The 16,603-nt window shown below is 39.0% G+C and overlaps 1 protein-coding gene across 3 annotated transcripts; it reads right to left on the reverse strand.

Moving 5' to 3' along the window:
* Positions 1-480: 480 nt before the first annotated feature.
* BIVM (basic, immunoglobulin-like variable motif containing) lies at positions 481-15,160 on the reverse strand. Of its 3 annotated transcripts, none has more exons than XM_077173503.1 (11): positions 15,016-15,160; positions 13,273-13,873; positions 12,263-12,389; positions 11,243-11,338; positions 11,053-11,157; positions 9,187-9,281; positions 7,878-8,010; positions 5,576-5,647; positions 4,635-4,718; positions 2,950-3,046; positions 481-1,966 (listed from the first exon to the last, which is right to left on the reverse strand). In XM_077173503.1, exons 2-11 carry the CDS (start codon positions 13,760-13,762, stop codon positions 1,676-1,678), a joined length of 1,590 nt encoding a protein of 529 aa, XP_077029618.1. In that variant the 5' UTR covers positions 13,763-13,873; positions 15,016-15,160; the 3' UTR covers positions 481-1,675. The 3 variants fall into 3 exon arrangements, with proteins under 3 accessions (XP_077029618.1, XP_054510512.1, XP_077029619.1); XM_054654537.2 differs by having other exon boundaries at positions 14,924-15,058; XM_077173504.1 differs by lacking the exon at positions 5,576-5,647 and having other exon boundaries at positions 14,924-15,061.
* Positions 15,161-16,603: the final 1,443 nt, after the last annotated feature.

Raw genomic sequence — 16,603 nt, forward strand, 5'->3', positions numbered from 1 at the left:
GCAAAATAAATGTAAAACCAGAATTTCATCCCAACCTACTTAAGCAGAACATCAGCTACCATCAGAGGAGAGACCCCGTTTCTCAGTGCAACTGTCATTATCAAGCAAAAGTTAAGAGACACACATGGAACTCTGGCTATGTAAGTCCTAAATCCGTAAAGAACACAGCTCAAATACTCTAAACAAACCCGAGCCCTCAGCTCAAACTCAGCTTGCAAAAACAGGGGCTGAAAAGAGCTCATCCAGAGAATAAAATTTCAAAACCTATGAATTTTGTTCAGTCATGAGGCTGCAGGCTTTGAGAAATTAAATAGAAGTCACAGTGGCTGCACTGAGCACCACTTTTTATGACCCAAGGGATCTCACCTACTTTGCTAAGCAGTAGTTGCAACGCTGATCTGTCGCTTACCTACTTTGCTGAAGACCTTCACTTAATTCAGGGCCATCATTTCCAAGACAAATGAAAAGCAAACAACAAGATAGAAAACAAATTTTATTGAATGAACAAAAGTCTAAAAGTCTCCCATTTTTGGTTAACAAAAGCAGCAACCTACAAAACCCCTGCATTCCATGACAAATCTTTTTATGTCAAAAAATTAATCCTTGAGCAGGTATGAACATTTGTACACAGAACAATACAACTGTTGAGATGTGTTTGGGCAAACAACTAGATTTAACAGGGAAAGAGAAAAAGGAAAAAAAGAATTTACCAGGGACACCTGAAGAAGCTTGAATTGTGTGCTGGCTGAGAGGTATATCATCGGGGCTGCCAGCAATTTTCAGCACTTGCATCCCCTTCACACAAAATGAAAAAAGCAGCAGACAAAGGACAGAGATTTAGACTGAACAAGGAAAAGAACTGCCAACAGAACCCAGTGTTCAGCTAGCTCATTTGGCTAATGGTAAAATGCAGCTTTTAATACTTAATTTCATAAGCTTGTGTTAAGTGAGTCCGTGCTCTCAGGAGGCTCCAGGGCAAGAATTCAGCCACTTTACCCACAGAGCAAAAATAATAGAGAAGTTCCATCCTCGAACAGGTGATTCCTCATGGTCAAAAACAGGCAACCAGATAAGGGAAAAGAAACTGAGACCTGCTTGACAAGATATGATTATCTGACTGACAGAAGTCAAATAGGAATTAAATGGAGAATGTACATTCTCTTTGTAAATCCAACAAGGTTTTCTAACCTATGTGAACTCTTTTTTCATTTGCACTGGATATGGGCAGCCTTACTAAAATGAAGTGCTAAAAACAAAGGCAATGCTTACTTTTATCCTTACACCATTTGCAGAATAACCCTTTTTTATAATACCATAATTTTTCATGCTTTTTAACAATAAATATATTCAATGAAGTCTGTTTATTACACTGACTGATTTCAACCTGCTCTTTTGTTTTCACAGATCAGGACATAGTACAATTATTTCAAAAGATATTATTGATTTTGCTATCATATTCACCTTTGATTGCAAAATTACAACAATCTGTGCTTATCTGTCACATTATACATCAGATCTCATCTATTGCAACCATATCAACATATTTGTTTAATAATTATGAAGCTGTATCTTATGCCATAATTTCTATTCTTATGTGTTCTAGGACTAATAAATCCCTAATATGTTTTGATTAAAACTAACTTTAATATATCAACTCTATCATCTAAAGTTAATTTTAATCATTTCCATCATAATCATTGTAACTCTGATACCCACTGTTTCTCCTCTCCCGAAGATTAGATTTCTTCCACACGGATTCTTGATGAAAGCTAGCACTGAAAGATCGACCCAGTCGCCCGTGTTGTTTCTTAGATATATTGTCTTCACTCTCAGATTTGGAAATTCCTTGCCCTTGTGTTTGGGACTGTTTATTCTGTCTAACATTCCCAAATGGAAAATTCCAAGGACCAAATCTTTGCCAGTTAAGTCTCTGAAAGGCAATGATGCAATGAAGATTTCCTCCAACCTAATCAAAGTAAAAAAGGTTCTTTGTTAAATGCACACCACAGGCACATTTCTAACGCTCATAGATACTTGACATCAACATTTTGGCAAGTAACATGATACTTTCAAAAAGAAAGCAAACAAGAAGTGCCACAATATACAAACAAGGAAAAAAAAATAAAAAACAACAAACAACAAAACACCACAAAATCATATACAGAAATATACAACTTGCATCAATCAGTTCTGATTATTTCCCAGATTCAATTACTACTTTCTTACTCATCTTTTTAATTTATCAATTATATCCTTCATGGGCCAGTATCACTTATCTTCTGCTAGTCTTTTTTTACTTTCTAGCTATCTTCTCAGCAATTATCTGTTCTGGTTCATTCTGATCTTGCTGACAGAGTCTTCCATAGGGTCTTCACATCTGAAATAATTTCTTCAGTCTATTATTTCTCACTATTATTTCTCTCTATTATTTGCAGAGTTTCAATCTGCAAATCACCAACACATCCTCCACCCATGAGACACAAGCCCTATTTATAGGAAAGAAAGCCACATGCATTGACAGTAACTCCACTAAGGGAGACACACACATTCATTTATGCCTGACCCTACTCAATTGTACTTTCTTTCCCACCTTAATGTCATCAGAGGGTCATACCCCAAAGGCTATGTAATTTGTCTGCAGAACATTTCTATACTTGCTGCAGCTACATTTTAAACCAACAAAGTTAAATATTCTGACCAAATACATTCTGTATACACCGGTATCCTGGTTCATCCCGGCATATACCAAGCTACACATGTTTTATATCTCGTCCAGCAAGTAAATCTAAATTACTTTGGTATGCAAGAACCCACATTATACTTTTGTCTTCAGCAACACTTCATAACAGAACAAATTCCTTTAGTGAGGTTATCTTACATTGCTGAAATATGAGTAAGTTTGCAAAAACCTACCATGAGTTTCCTCCCATCTTAGTGAGTTCACCTTACCTTCTTTGTTTTTCGATGCTGCAATCCTCTCTCTAGGTGTCGAATATCTAGATATTCTGGATTTTGAGTATTTAGGTCAGTGACAATATCTGTCCACCTACAGAATAAAATCATTACTACTCAGCTGATATTTATGAAACCTCAGTAGCACGAAGACTCAGGTACACATACACGCAAATACAGACCTGTAGCTTTAAACAGTCTTATCAGTGATTTAAAGATAAATATATGTGTAAAGTTACAAAAGCCTCAATATTAAAGACATCAAGCTAGATGTAAAAGTGTCACTTTTAATCAAAGCATTCACAGTGATTATTCCTACTCTTGGGAAACATCTTCCAAAACTAATAAGAGCACCATGAATCATAGTTACATTCCTTACACTTAGCAATTCATCAGTTTGGAAAAGAAAGAAACAAAGTGTGGCTTAGGCAAGGAGAAACATTAGCCTTATTTAAATTTAAACCCCTCCTACCCTTTTGTATTATTTTGTTCAGTTCCTTGCTTTCTTTTGCACACTAAATGTGCTTTTACCAGACAGCTCTCATCATAACTCACTCCTACATTTTATTTAATTCTAAACTATCAATTCAATCACTCCCCATTCACTCAGCTTTTCAAAGATTCATAATTCCTTCCAGCCCAACTGAAACAAATACTTTCACATCCCAGACCTCTTTAAACCTACATCACCTTTTCATTTCTATCAATGTCTAACTACCTGTTTCTCTCTAACACCATCCTCCAAGTTGAGAAAATGCATTTCTACTCCAACCTTTGCCCCATTTCCTTAAGCACAGAACATTCTGCCAGCTCTCACTGGGAGTGCAGCAGGAGGAAGAATGTCTCCACAATCAAAATTAGTATTACAAATGGCTTTATTATATATTCTGAAACTTCTTCCTGTGCCACTTGTAGTTAATATACCACATGACAAAGTTCTATCCTTGGGACCTACAATATGCCATTTCTCAGTAATCATATGCATACTGTGATTTTAATTTTGTTGCACTTAATCTCATAGTCCAAAATACCCAGGGGTATTTGCAGTTATTGACAAGGTCACATCACTGACAAAAAAAAAATTATTAAATATAACTAATCCATGAGATTTCTACACAGCACCCCCTAGTTCTCCTAGTCTATACATCCAATTTAGACATCAACTTTGTTTGTGTCAACCTCATCTTAAATGTACTGTTTGAATGCACAGATATGCAAATAACACAACAGAGTACAGGCTGCACCTGAGTTAAGAGAATATTCTGTGCACAATCTCAGCAGCAGCAGAATATTCTGTGCACATCCCAGACACAGCCTGCGGATGTCCTCAGCTCCAGTGCAAACTCCCCCAAGGGCCATGCAGTCTGTAAGTCACAACTGGCACAACAACAGCTGAAACTGCCTTTTCTTCCTGACTAATATGAGCTGTGTCACACTCAAACAAGAGATGTGGGCTCTCAGCAGCCCACAAATGTTCTGACAGGTGATATAAAACTGCAGAGCCAGCCTTGAGGTCAAACCACGAAGCTTCTCACTAAAGCAGCATCTGTTTCTATTAGATACATATATTTATACGCATGTATATATTCATTCAAAAGAACTAAAAAGTCACTCAGTGACTCTGAGAACTACAAACTGTTTTGAGAACAAACATTCTTTTACATTCTTACCAAGTAACATACCTTTTACAATGTATTGTTGGATGCTTTCTGCTGGGCTCTCCAATTAAGATCCAATATTCTACTTCTTGCTGCAAGACACGACCTCTGTTCAATAGAAGATACAATCCTAGTATGATTCATTGTGCATAATAAAAAGAAAAAGATATTTGCAGTCTCTTGTTCTTTTTAGGAGTTTCTAACATTTAAAATTGTTTCCTCAGCCAAACTGAAAACCAGCTCCTGTGCTATAGTGCTCACAATTGCATATGGGGAACATTTTGTTCCACAAGGCCTGAAAGCAAATCTTGGGATGCTACTGCACATTATTTGAGAGGAAGACAGATTTTCACTAAAAGCAGTTTTATTTGGATGAAAGACAGTCTGGTACATGATGTAAATATAAACATACAGGAAACAACAGAAATAAGAGTTGTGGAAAGCCACATAAATGTGGTACAAACAGCTTCCTCCCTATCTGATGTCTAACAGACATGAAAGAGTCCTTTCCACTATTTTTAAACTATACCTTGGCTGACAGTTGTTACTAAGAGCTGTAGGGTAATCTGTAAGAACAAAACTGGCAACTTCAAATGCTTCCTTCTAAACATCCAATACCAGATACTGAAATCCAAACCTTTGAATTAATAGTACTTTGCAATCAACTTCCAAGAAGCTCAAAGCTTGCAGTAACCTTGTCAAGGAAAATTTCTGACAAGTATTAGGGCAAAACTGATGAGCTACACAGGACTGCTCTGTGACTTCCTGTGTATAATTATTTCATGAAAAACATCAGTTGCAACTGTGACAAAACCTGGCATTTTTCTGCCTAGGGTATTAGACAGCATATGGCCTTACTGCTTGGAACAATTTGTTTACTTACAAAAAATTCCCTGTAAAGTAACAATGTATTCCATCAGTGTAAAGATGGGAAACCAAGACACAGGATAGATTGATCGACTTACCTAAAGTCACACTGGAAGTCTGTGGTTGAACTGGGAACTGAACCCAGGTCTCCCGAGTCCAAATCCAGCAACCTAAGATCATACAGGAAGTCTGTGGGTGACCTAAGAACTGTCTCTAGGCTCAGCCTAGCAACCTATCCACCCACTTCTTTTGGGACCTAAAATGTTTCTTAGCTGGATTTTTAAATAAAAACTTTACTTTGTAAGTGGAAAAACAGATAAACAAGAACTGCTCCAGAATCTATTGATAGTCCTTCTGAAAACAAAACTTTTTTTTTTCCTCAGTAGGATCAGAAAATTCAAAGAAAACAGGATGCTCATCTGGTCTGACCTCCAGCCTAAAGTAAGGCTATAAAAGCTTCTTGAACTTATTATTTCATGCTACATTGTTAGAAGAGAACTGTTGTTAAGAAAGAAAGCTAATATCAACTTAAAAATAACATCACAAGTGACTAAGAATCCATTTCAGCCATGGGTAAAGAAGGAAAGTTGTTCTTAGTCATTACTAAACAACATAAATTTAAATTAGTTAAAAGGCATGTTATGTTTCCACACACTGGACCATATTATTTCTCAGATTGTATTTTTGATCTAGTAACTTTTTTTTTACTTTGGTCTTCTAGTGCAGATTCTTTCTAACTGATTAAGTAAGAGATTAACATTTTGGTAAACTCAAGTAGACTGATGTGATGGATTTCTACTTGGGGAATATTTTGTTTACACTCTTCTCACAAACCTGGCAAGTCAGTGAACTCAGTCTCAATAAAAAAACTGTATTCTTTTGTTCATATAGTAAAGACTTTCATTAACACTATCATAATCTTCACACTGGGAACCAATTAGATTTGAATGATTATGCTTTACCAACCAATCAATGACCATTTTGAACTCCAAAAGTAGAGCTACCATTCTCTATTCCTTGATGTGACCCTACCTCAAAATCAGACTGCACAGGAAGCAAATAGGCAGAAGTTTACCTTATACTAGTGACCTACACTTTTCATTGTTTAACATTCCCCAATTCTGGTATCTGCTAATTTTCTCAGGGATTGACTACTTGTGCTCTATGATAATACTAATAAATACTGACCAATGGCTGAACACAGAGAAAGCTCAACAGAATCATTTAATACATACCACGTTTGCAACCCCTCTGAGAGAGGAAAAACAGCTTAATGTGACTCAGTGAATGAGGTAAAACAAACTACTCTCCTCAAGAGAGTGCACAGAGTGCTCCACAATGCACAGCACTCTATATCAAGAAGCAAGGTAAATGCCTTACAAAAGCTACTACATATCTCAAGAATTAATATTTTCAAAGTTAAAATTTGTGGGTTTAATGCAAGACTCTCCAAATTCTGCATGACTATTAATGCTATTACCTTTTTTTTTAAATCTGTATTTAATTGAAAACTATATCAACTACTGCATTATATTATCCTAGTAGAGTCATTCTGACAAATCTGAAATTATTATACAGGGAACTTTATTCTAAAATAACTGGCATATTAAGCTTATAGAGTACTCCAGCATTTCAAGCATTGTTAAAAAAAAGCCAAACCTAATGTCTTAGCCCAAAGATCTCTTCTAGCTTTTCTTCCCCCATTCCCTTCCCATTCCCAGTAACAAATTCTTCACATATCTTTACTTTTCTATGCCTTACATGCCAGTAGTAGGAGTTTACGATCACCATTATTAGTCAGTATTAATGCAACAGAAGTATGTAACCTGTGATATCTACACAACCCCTGCTATTGCTATTCTCAAGCACTGGTTTCTAAATCTAAATTTCATCACATCCACCTCATGAAGGACTAACATTACTGTAAACTTTTTGCTTCTAGTTTATAAATTGCAACATACACGCACTTTCTTTGTTTTCCCTTCCAAGCTCTCTAGGAACAGACTCTCCCCATAATTACCTGTCTTTTTATTGTTTAGCCTTAAAAAAAACCCACCTGCCCTTTTTTAAGCCCATATGTTTTTATTTTGCAGATTAGTTACCTTCACTTGTCCTTCAATAAAATAACTACCTTCTCTCTACATGGCTAGAAGGTCTTAAAAGACCAATTTCTTAATACCACTTAGAGTTTTCTGTTTTAAGTTCTCTCAATGTAGTCTGTTTAGTTACATTACATTTTAAGTCAGTCCCTTCAAATCACAATGTAGAGTTTTTCTAGCTCAGACAGATGCCTATATGACACAAACTGAACCATTATTTATGGAGAAAAATTTTATCAATTTGCAGTATTTTTTTCTGTATGTTTCTTCCACTAAAATAAGCATAAACACAGTATCTTACCTATAGGCTTTACTAGCTTTTACTGGGGTTGCTTCAAATCCAATTGGGCAAAAATAATGGTTTTGGCAATGGTAGATGTAGGCCATTGATTCATCCTTCAGTCCACGTGTTAGCTTCGCTAGGGCCCCTGCAGCTACACAGAAAGATCAGGTTACAGGCCAGGGTGCTTTGGATCCTGTGTAACACAGTCAGCAGAAAAAAAATACCTATTTGACAACAAAGTAGTTATACTGCTTTTTAAGTGGGAGGACATGACCTGACAGGCACGCACAAAATACACTTTTGATTTCAAACTTATTACTTTTTTGTACCAGACAGGAAATTAAACACTATCTGCAGCACATTCTGTACAAGGGAAAGGCAATATAATTTATGCTTTATGTTTAGATCAAAATCAAACTTAAAAAAGAACCAGAAGTATCTCTTAACCCAAGAAATACACACTGCAACAGAACACAGTCCCAGCTGTCCTAGGTCAGATGTGGCACCCATTAATGATAATACTGAAACCACTGAAAACACTCAAACATTTTGGTATCATGAGCCTCTTGCAGCTTCCTAGTCTCAGGAACACATAGAGGCATGCAATGGTTTATAATGTGACCACAGTGCTCAGTTTCAGGGGAAGACTAGAAGAGGCACTGAAACATGACAATTTTCAAGTGGGATGTCAAGAAAAAAATCAATCCATTTTTATAATATCTTAAACTTCTCAGCATGATCTTGTGCTTTCAAAGAACCTTTCAGTTAGAAGGTAATTACCCAGGCTATACCAAAGGCTAGTAAACAGCACATGAAAGTAAAATTTTTTAAACAGCACACCCAAGAAGTAGACAAAAATGCAGCTTCATAAGCTAATTGAGAATAATCACCTAACTTTTGAGAAAGATGTTAGCTACAGCCAGGCAGAACAGTTCATTACCTTTAAAACTGGGCTTTTTAAAAGCACAAAACATTAAGTAAGGACAAATTGTTTTTGTTCTCCCAGTGGATGACAGCAAAGAAATCTTCCCACACACCAACACAGAACTGGAAATGCAATTGTTTTCCTGGATATCTTAAAATTCCAATTCTGTGACAGCAGAATACATAGCACAGAATGTATTTTATCATAATAAAAGTATAAATGAAATTTTTAGATAAATAAGAGAAAAAGTAAAACCAGAAAAATCAGCCAACTTGGAGATATTTGATACCTTATATTGGACTGGAATTACTACTTACAGAGTTTGTCCTGTCAAATGCTACACACTGCAGGATTTTTCAAATTATACACTGTAAGATGAATACTTTAGCATTAGCTACATACCAGTTTCTCCAGCTGTCTTGTTCTTCCCATGAGGTTTATACAGAACATATGAGCATCCCTTGATATGGAAGTGATCATTTATTTGCCTAAACCATCTGAAACAATAAGCTTAAAGAATGTAGTAACTCAAGAGTTATTAAATGCAATTTCATTTCTCACACTTTTCCTGTGCTTAGACAGTTTAGGAAAAAAAGTCTTGATGTGCTACTAAATACCTACCTCACTGATATTTAAATTGTAGACAACCACAGCACCCAATACAAAACTTAACATATCCTAGACAGAGAAGTAAATACACAGAGCCTTTTCCTTCATTTTGTTTTTCCAGACTTGACATAGATACATAAAAATAACCAAAGATCTGGATGTGAAATATTGGTCCTATTGTATTTAGCCCAGTCACCTCTAATGTTCAATTACTCAGCCTGTAGAAAGACACAAATTCTGAGGTACCAAACTTCAACCATGATTTGTAGGGTACATAAATGAAATCTAAGATACCAGAAGGGACTCTTCAAGTGAGACTTTCTACTTATCCTGTTGGGTTTCTCTTACCTAAATTTCACAAAGCCTGAGAATTACAGGAGCCTCATACTGCAACTCCTCACCGCAGCACTAAGTGAGGACAGGCCAGCAATTTTTCCACATTAGAAGATTCAAATTCACATGTTTGAAGATAATACCTCAATCATAAAGCTATGTTGGGCAGTGGGGCTGGCTTCCAGCTCTCCTGTTTCCCAGTCTGCTAAGCACTTCAAAATGATTGGACAAGGCAGGAAAAAAAAAGAAAACAAAAAGATGGGTAACTTCTCTGCTGCATAGAGAATGCTCAAAGAGGAAATAAAAAAAGAATTATAAGTTTAACTTTTGTCTGCACAGACTGCTGACACGAAGAGACAGAACACCATATCAGCTTGGTCTATAAGAGCTGCTATACCATAGAGCTGCTATACCCCGACATACTCCTGAAGAGATACAAATCCTGGATCTGAATTTCCTAAAGCAGGAAAGGAAAATTTCATGACGTTTTCCAATGATCTAACCAGTATGCTAGATGAAGAATAGACTGCTGCCACATTTTCAAATCTAGCACAAACCTGATCTGCCAAATACTATATATTGCCCTAAAAAAAACAACTAAATCAAATACAACTCATGAAACAAGCAAGAATACTACAAAAGTTTCTAATCTCACCAAAAGGTAACACACCAAAGCCCTGTGAAAATGCTCAGCACTCTAGTACAAGATGCCTCTTGGCTCTGTTTAATCCTAAAATGTCTTATTAATTTAATGCAAAAAAAAAAAACCAAACTACAAAGAATTTAGGTCCAACCTTTAAGTATCAGGAAACAGCAGAGCAGAAGCGATAAAAAATTTCAAAATGTTCTGTGACTCCAGCCCCATGCTTTGTTCCTGAATAGCTCCAATGCAGCAAGGATTCAGCACTACCTCGTTTTCAGTTCTTAAATTACAATAAGCTAATAGTGTATCAATTGTCTTTTCAGGCCATTTCAGTGATATTAACAAGCATTTAACATGCATTTTCAAAAACAGGAAAATAGGTGTAAAGAGAAAGTTTCCTAACCAGGAGACTAGACTCGTTAGAGTATTATATAACCATTACACAAACTGAACCAAAAACCAAACAGACTTTCACATTGATCTGACCTGTGTAACAACACCATTCAAAATTGCCAGTGCAAACAACTCCTTGAGAAGTTTCATTGTCAGAGAACTCAGGTATGCTTCATTATTCTAAAACTTAAGAGGATTAACATGTCAGCCCCTTTGTTTTTAAATAAATGAACCGCTACCATATTTTTAAAGGTTCTATCTCTTAGCTGCATCAAAAGAACCAAACATACCTCATTAGAGTTGTATTTCCAGTGAAGGGACCAAACCTAATCTCCTCAAATGGGGGCTGAAAACCCAGTATATGCAAGGCTTCTTCTTGAGTGATGGGGGGTAAACTTAAAAAAAACCAAAAGCATTGTAATTAGAAACATATTTTTGACAATCTAGAGGCAAAGCAAAGCAGTCTATGTGTGACTTTACCTTCCAGCTCCCAGTGTACTATATAAGAAATTCCAGCAAGACACTAAGGATGAAATTCCACAGGAAGTCTTGTATTGAGGTCGGCTAACACAATACCTTAAACAAAAAACCTCAAACATATTAGTAACACAATCTTGACTCACATATATGACAAACCTGAACTACTTTTTTGTGTGCTATGTCACTAAAGTGCCACATTATATTGAATGTTTTTATTTCTTCTGTATTAAAACAAAAAAAGCAAAAAATCCAAAACAACTGTACCTTAAAAACAAAAATTAAGAAATATGTTAATCAATTTCTTTGCCAGATGCCTCTACCCTATTTCATATAAATCAGTCGAATTTCTAACAACCCCATGGGAGTTTTGTACAAACGATCCTGTAGGAAAATATGATTCTGTACTAATACAATAAACAGTTTTATCAAGTCCCTTCTAACACGTGCCCTTGTGGCAAACCGCATCTCTACCAATTTACTAATGAATGTCATTCTGGGCCACAGATTCCCTAGCTTAACTCCAACTTTCTGGTGTCATAGACATAAAGTTAGAACCAGACAGATGCATTAAACTAATTGAATTAGTGAACTATATTAATACAATAACGGTTGTATAGAAATGATGGATTCTGATCAAGTATTTCCCAATAAAAAATAACATCAGAAATAAAACATATCAGTGGTATGTTTAAGGTTACTTTTTGCCTGACCATGCTACTGAACTTGTATTTTGTTTTGCAATGAATCCCCATCTAAGTTTTTCCCTTTGCTGAAAGCAAAGAGCATGTTTAGAAAGAAAAATGTTTTAAGAATTTCAACAGATGGGAGGGAAGCTCTAATTTTTCTTCTAGAATGCATGAGACAGTGTGTATATGCTTAATATCTCTACTAAAAAAAAAATTACAAAGACATTATTGAGAAGTTTGAAATCAGGTAACTAGCAACAGTGCTTACTGAGAAACTACATAGTTAGTGTAGTTCATAAATTCCTAACTTCAGAAATTAATTCATAAATACTACCATCTCCGAAGGTCCAATACTTTTCTCTCCTTCACGTCTTCAAGAGCTGAACGTTGAGGACACTCCCTGTATTGTTTGCTTTTTTTGTCCACGGATTTTTTCTTTGTCCCTTGTTTCTTCATGTTGCCTGCAAACCAAATTTCAGAATCAAATGAATGTCTAGTTTGCTATTGGCAGCTTTCTCCTTAAGTACTTTTAGTAATAGCATACAGTAGACACCAGTTGTGTTAGTAAGCGTAAACTGGGAATACACACTCACTGAAAGAAGAAAGCTCAAATACATAATCTAAATTGTCAACAGGTTTGTAAATCTGCCATTAGCTCTGTAAACAACATGGTGTTTAGATCATGAACAGAATTAATGATGACCTGCCCAACTGTTTAGAGAGATAAGTCAATCTGATTATTCTAATGCATTAAATCACCCATCCCAGAAATAGACTCAGACCAATGTGGACCTCCCATCTCCTAACACTATGTAGGCACAGGACATAATGAAATGCATGTTTTTCACTGTCAGCCTTGCAACCAGCTACAGTTTCTGACAAAACTTATATGCAAATCCATTAATAATAATATACACCCAAAGTCTTTTCCTTTTTATAAGCCACTGTGACAGTAGAAAATGGAGAGCTGGGCCACATGCTAAAGCAGAAATATTTTTGTCCTCTTTTGAAGCCATACATCCAGATGCATAATATACTAGGTCCTATTAAAACAAAAAGAAAAAAACCCACTCCAACAACACTGTGGGAAGGCCGGGGGGAAGAAGCCACCCCAAATACTACACAGTTAAGCAGAAGTCAGCCTTCCTTTGGATCCACTTCTGGCAGTTACACTTGATTTTTACTCCTTTTCTCTCTCCTATCCTGATGAGCAGGCTCCTTGAAATGAAGTACAGGCTCTTGTGTAGCACTTCTTCACAGGACACGTGAGATGCCCAGCTCCCTTCACAAACAAGCCAGAAACATGAAGCCTTTTCCTTTCACATCAAAACATCACCACCTCACCTGCTTTGCTCTTCAGATTTGAGTTCCCGCCATTGAACTCAGATTTGTCTATTTCCCATGCCAGTGGAAGCTTTCCAAGTTTGCCAGGCAGGCTTTCCAAGTTAGCATCCTCGTTGTAGATAATCTCTGAAGCACCAGTTTGAACGCTGAGTAAGTTAGGTGTGTTATTCCCAACATTTAAGGCAGCACTACTTGATAGGCAGGCACTAACTGAAGCACTTGGACTTTTACAAATAGATGTGACTCTGTTTAAAAAAGCATAGTCTGAGCAGATGGTATAAAACTTCTCTCTTGTGTGAGTCACAGGACATCCCCATGGATAATGCCCATCTTCCCTAGACACCAAGGATGCAGTGGAGGTGTCTGACATGCAGTATGGCTTCACGGAGTTGTGAAGAGAAGCTTCTGGGGATTCTTTCCCAGGTCTGTTTTCAGTGTTGCCATTATTTCCAGAACCATTTTCTTTTTCATCTTCTGAAATAGTAGGCATTGAATGATACTAAGGGTATTGCACAGCGAAGAATATTTTTTCTTTATGCTTTAATTACAACAGGGTTTTCATCATTGCCTCCATTGCCTCTGCAAGGTATCAATGAAGTGCCTGAAAAAAAATGGTAAGTTAGTACAGGTGTCTCATTCTGCATAAAATATACACAAAGGTTATCTTTGAACTCATAGCCAATAAAAGCTGAAATACCTTTTGAGTTACCACAACACAACAGGGTGTCTTTCCCTAAGCCTCTCTAGAACTCTACAATCAGCACTTTTTATCATTTGTGAGGTGCCAACAGCATACACCGCAGTGATATCATGATGAGGTCATAATAATTACACTTATAAACCAGGACACAAATAAAAAAAATTAAAAATTAAAAGCTTTCCACATGTTCCTGCTTGTGTTTGCTCTCTTCTATCCCTTACAGTCACAATACACTGTGAAATACAGAATAATTTATACAAATTAATAAATCATCATACAGCAATTTAAGGTCATAATTAAAGGTCTTAATTCTGCTGAATCCTGCAAACTTTTGCTGCAAGTGAAATTCAAGCATACAATTACAGTAACTATAACCTTATCGATTGTAAATTGACAACATCACCCTCAATCTGTTCCAGTGCTTTCCTCCTATAGCTGTTAAAGGTTCCCTTTTATTTTTACGTGCCTCTTATTCTTCAAGACCTGAGAAAGAAAAGCAGGTTTTGTTTATGGCAGCTAAGAATTACCAAAATGAAATTTAGACGGCTGGCTGGCTTGCTTTAAACGATCATTTTTAAAGGGCAAGCTGACAGCGTGTGTGTTATCTGTCATCTCAGCAGCTCGCACGTCTGCAGACACGCGCCGCAGATGGGAACCTGGCGCGAGGGAGGCAGGAATTCCGCTCCACAGCCTCCTCCTGCAACACTGGCTTCGGGCCGCTGCCCCGCACCTGCAGCGCCCCGGGAGCGCCTGGGGCCGGCCGGGTTCCGCTTGGCGGAGCGCAGGGACACATCCAGGCACCCGCCCTTCCCCCCGCGCTGCCGCCAGTCGGCTCCGGAGTGAACAGCCGCGGGCTGGGGGAAGGGGCCCCCCGGGACCGTGGGCTCGCTCCCCTCCTGGGCGCCTGCGAGGGGCAGCGGGGGCGGCGGGGCTGCCCCCGGCCCGTGTTACCTGCGCGGAGCGGGGCTCGCCGGCGTCGCCTCCCCGGCCGCGGCGGAGCGGGGACGCGGGCGCGCCGGAAGCAGACACAGCCGCGCGCTCACCTGCGCGCCCCCGCCGCCCCCCGCCTCCTCCGCCGCCGGCCCGCACCAACTCCCGCCGCCGCACGGGGACGGGGGGAGGCGCGGAGCTGCCCGGCGGCCACGCTCCCGCTGAGGGCCCTCACGGTGCCTCGGAGGAACCAGTGGCGAGCGCCTCCCGGCTGGGCCGCGACTGCGCCTCGGCGCCGTGAGTGGCGCCTCTTCGGTCGCCCTCCCCCCCATTTGCGCCCTCATGGTCTCGCCCGCTGGTGCCCCGCGGGCGGGCGGGGGAGGGAGGGAGGGGGGGAGCGGAGCGGGTCGGGGATGGCGGGGGCGGCAAGCGCCCCTGTGTGGGGGCTCGGCGCGGAATGGTGAGAAACAGGCTGAGGGAAATGGGCCTGCTCAGCCTCGAGAAGAGACGGCTGAAAGGGGATCTCATCCATGTCTCTAAGTATTGAAGGGAAGGTGCCAAAAGGATGGAGCCAGGTTCTGCTCGGTGGTGCCGAGCAATAGGACGAGAGGCAGAGATCGATGCGCAGGAAATTGGACCTAAATATGAGGAAGAACTCATTTACTCTGCAGGCTACCAAACATTGGAACAGATTGTCCAGAGAGGCTGTGGCGTCTCCCTCACTGGAGATACTGAAGAGCCGTCTGGATGCAATCCTGTGCAATGTGTTCTGGGCTGACCCTGCCTGGGCAGGCAGCTTGGACCAGATTACCTTATATATGCACCAGGGTTGGTTCCCCTGACAGTAGTAAGAACATGTGTAATAACAATGCTTCTGTAAAACTGTATGAAGGAACGAAAGTTTATTTCAGGTAACACTGTCTGGAACTGCTGACAATATTTGTCATCTCATCCTTCACTGCGGTCAGCATGAACAACACTGAAGATGCAACTGAAGCTGTTCTGCTACTGCCACAAATATGTAAAATTAATTGATTTTTAATTATTCAGATTGATTTTGTAACAAAGTCGCTACAAAATTTTAAATAAGATATCAAAAAGTTATATGAGGTCCTGCTGACAGAAGATTCACTCCTGGCAATTACGACACCGTGCCTCAGTCCACAGAGCCTCTACTCCCAGCAATACTTTCTGTGAGAGGTGCTGCAATTAATGGAAAAAACCAGAATCTAATATCCTGAATTGCTAGTGTTATTTGATGGTTCTCAGTGGTTAGGCGGAGCTGAATTGCCAAATTGCTCAAGTAATTGAGGGTACAGCCATGTTTGCCATCCCCTGGACATCAGAAGCCCTAGATCACATTCCATAGTTTATGTGGTTTATCCTGAGGCAACCTGCCCCTTGTAAAGGAGAGCATCCTTTATGTCTTTGCCAGCTGGAAGCCTGTTGAGCCTTAGTCGGCCAACAGCCTTTGATATAATTAAATAATTCTGCCTCCACAGCATTTTTATCTGAGCCAAATTATAGGCATTAGGAAACAGTGATGTTGGCTTTGCCAGCCAAGACTAAAATTAGGTTGCGTGATTTATCTTATAACTTGTTCGGGTGCTGACAAATAGTGCCAAATCTCTGCATGGATTCCCTGAGCTGCACTTATGTGGGGGAAAAAATCTGGAGGAGAGAACATCAGGAGGATGGAAG

The sequence above is a fragment of the Agelaius phoeniceus genome, chromosome 2 (genome assembly GCF_051311805.1).
Source record: "Agelaius phoeniceus isolate bAgePho1 chromosome 2, bAgePho1.hap1, whole genome shotgun sequence".
In the NCBI taxonomy this organism is placed as follows: domain Eukaryota; kingdom Metazoa; phylum Chordata; class Aves; order Passeriformes; family Icteridae; genus Agelaius; species Agelaius phoeniceus.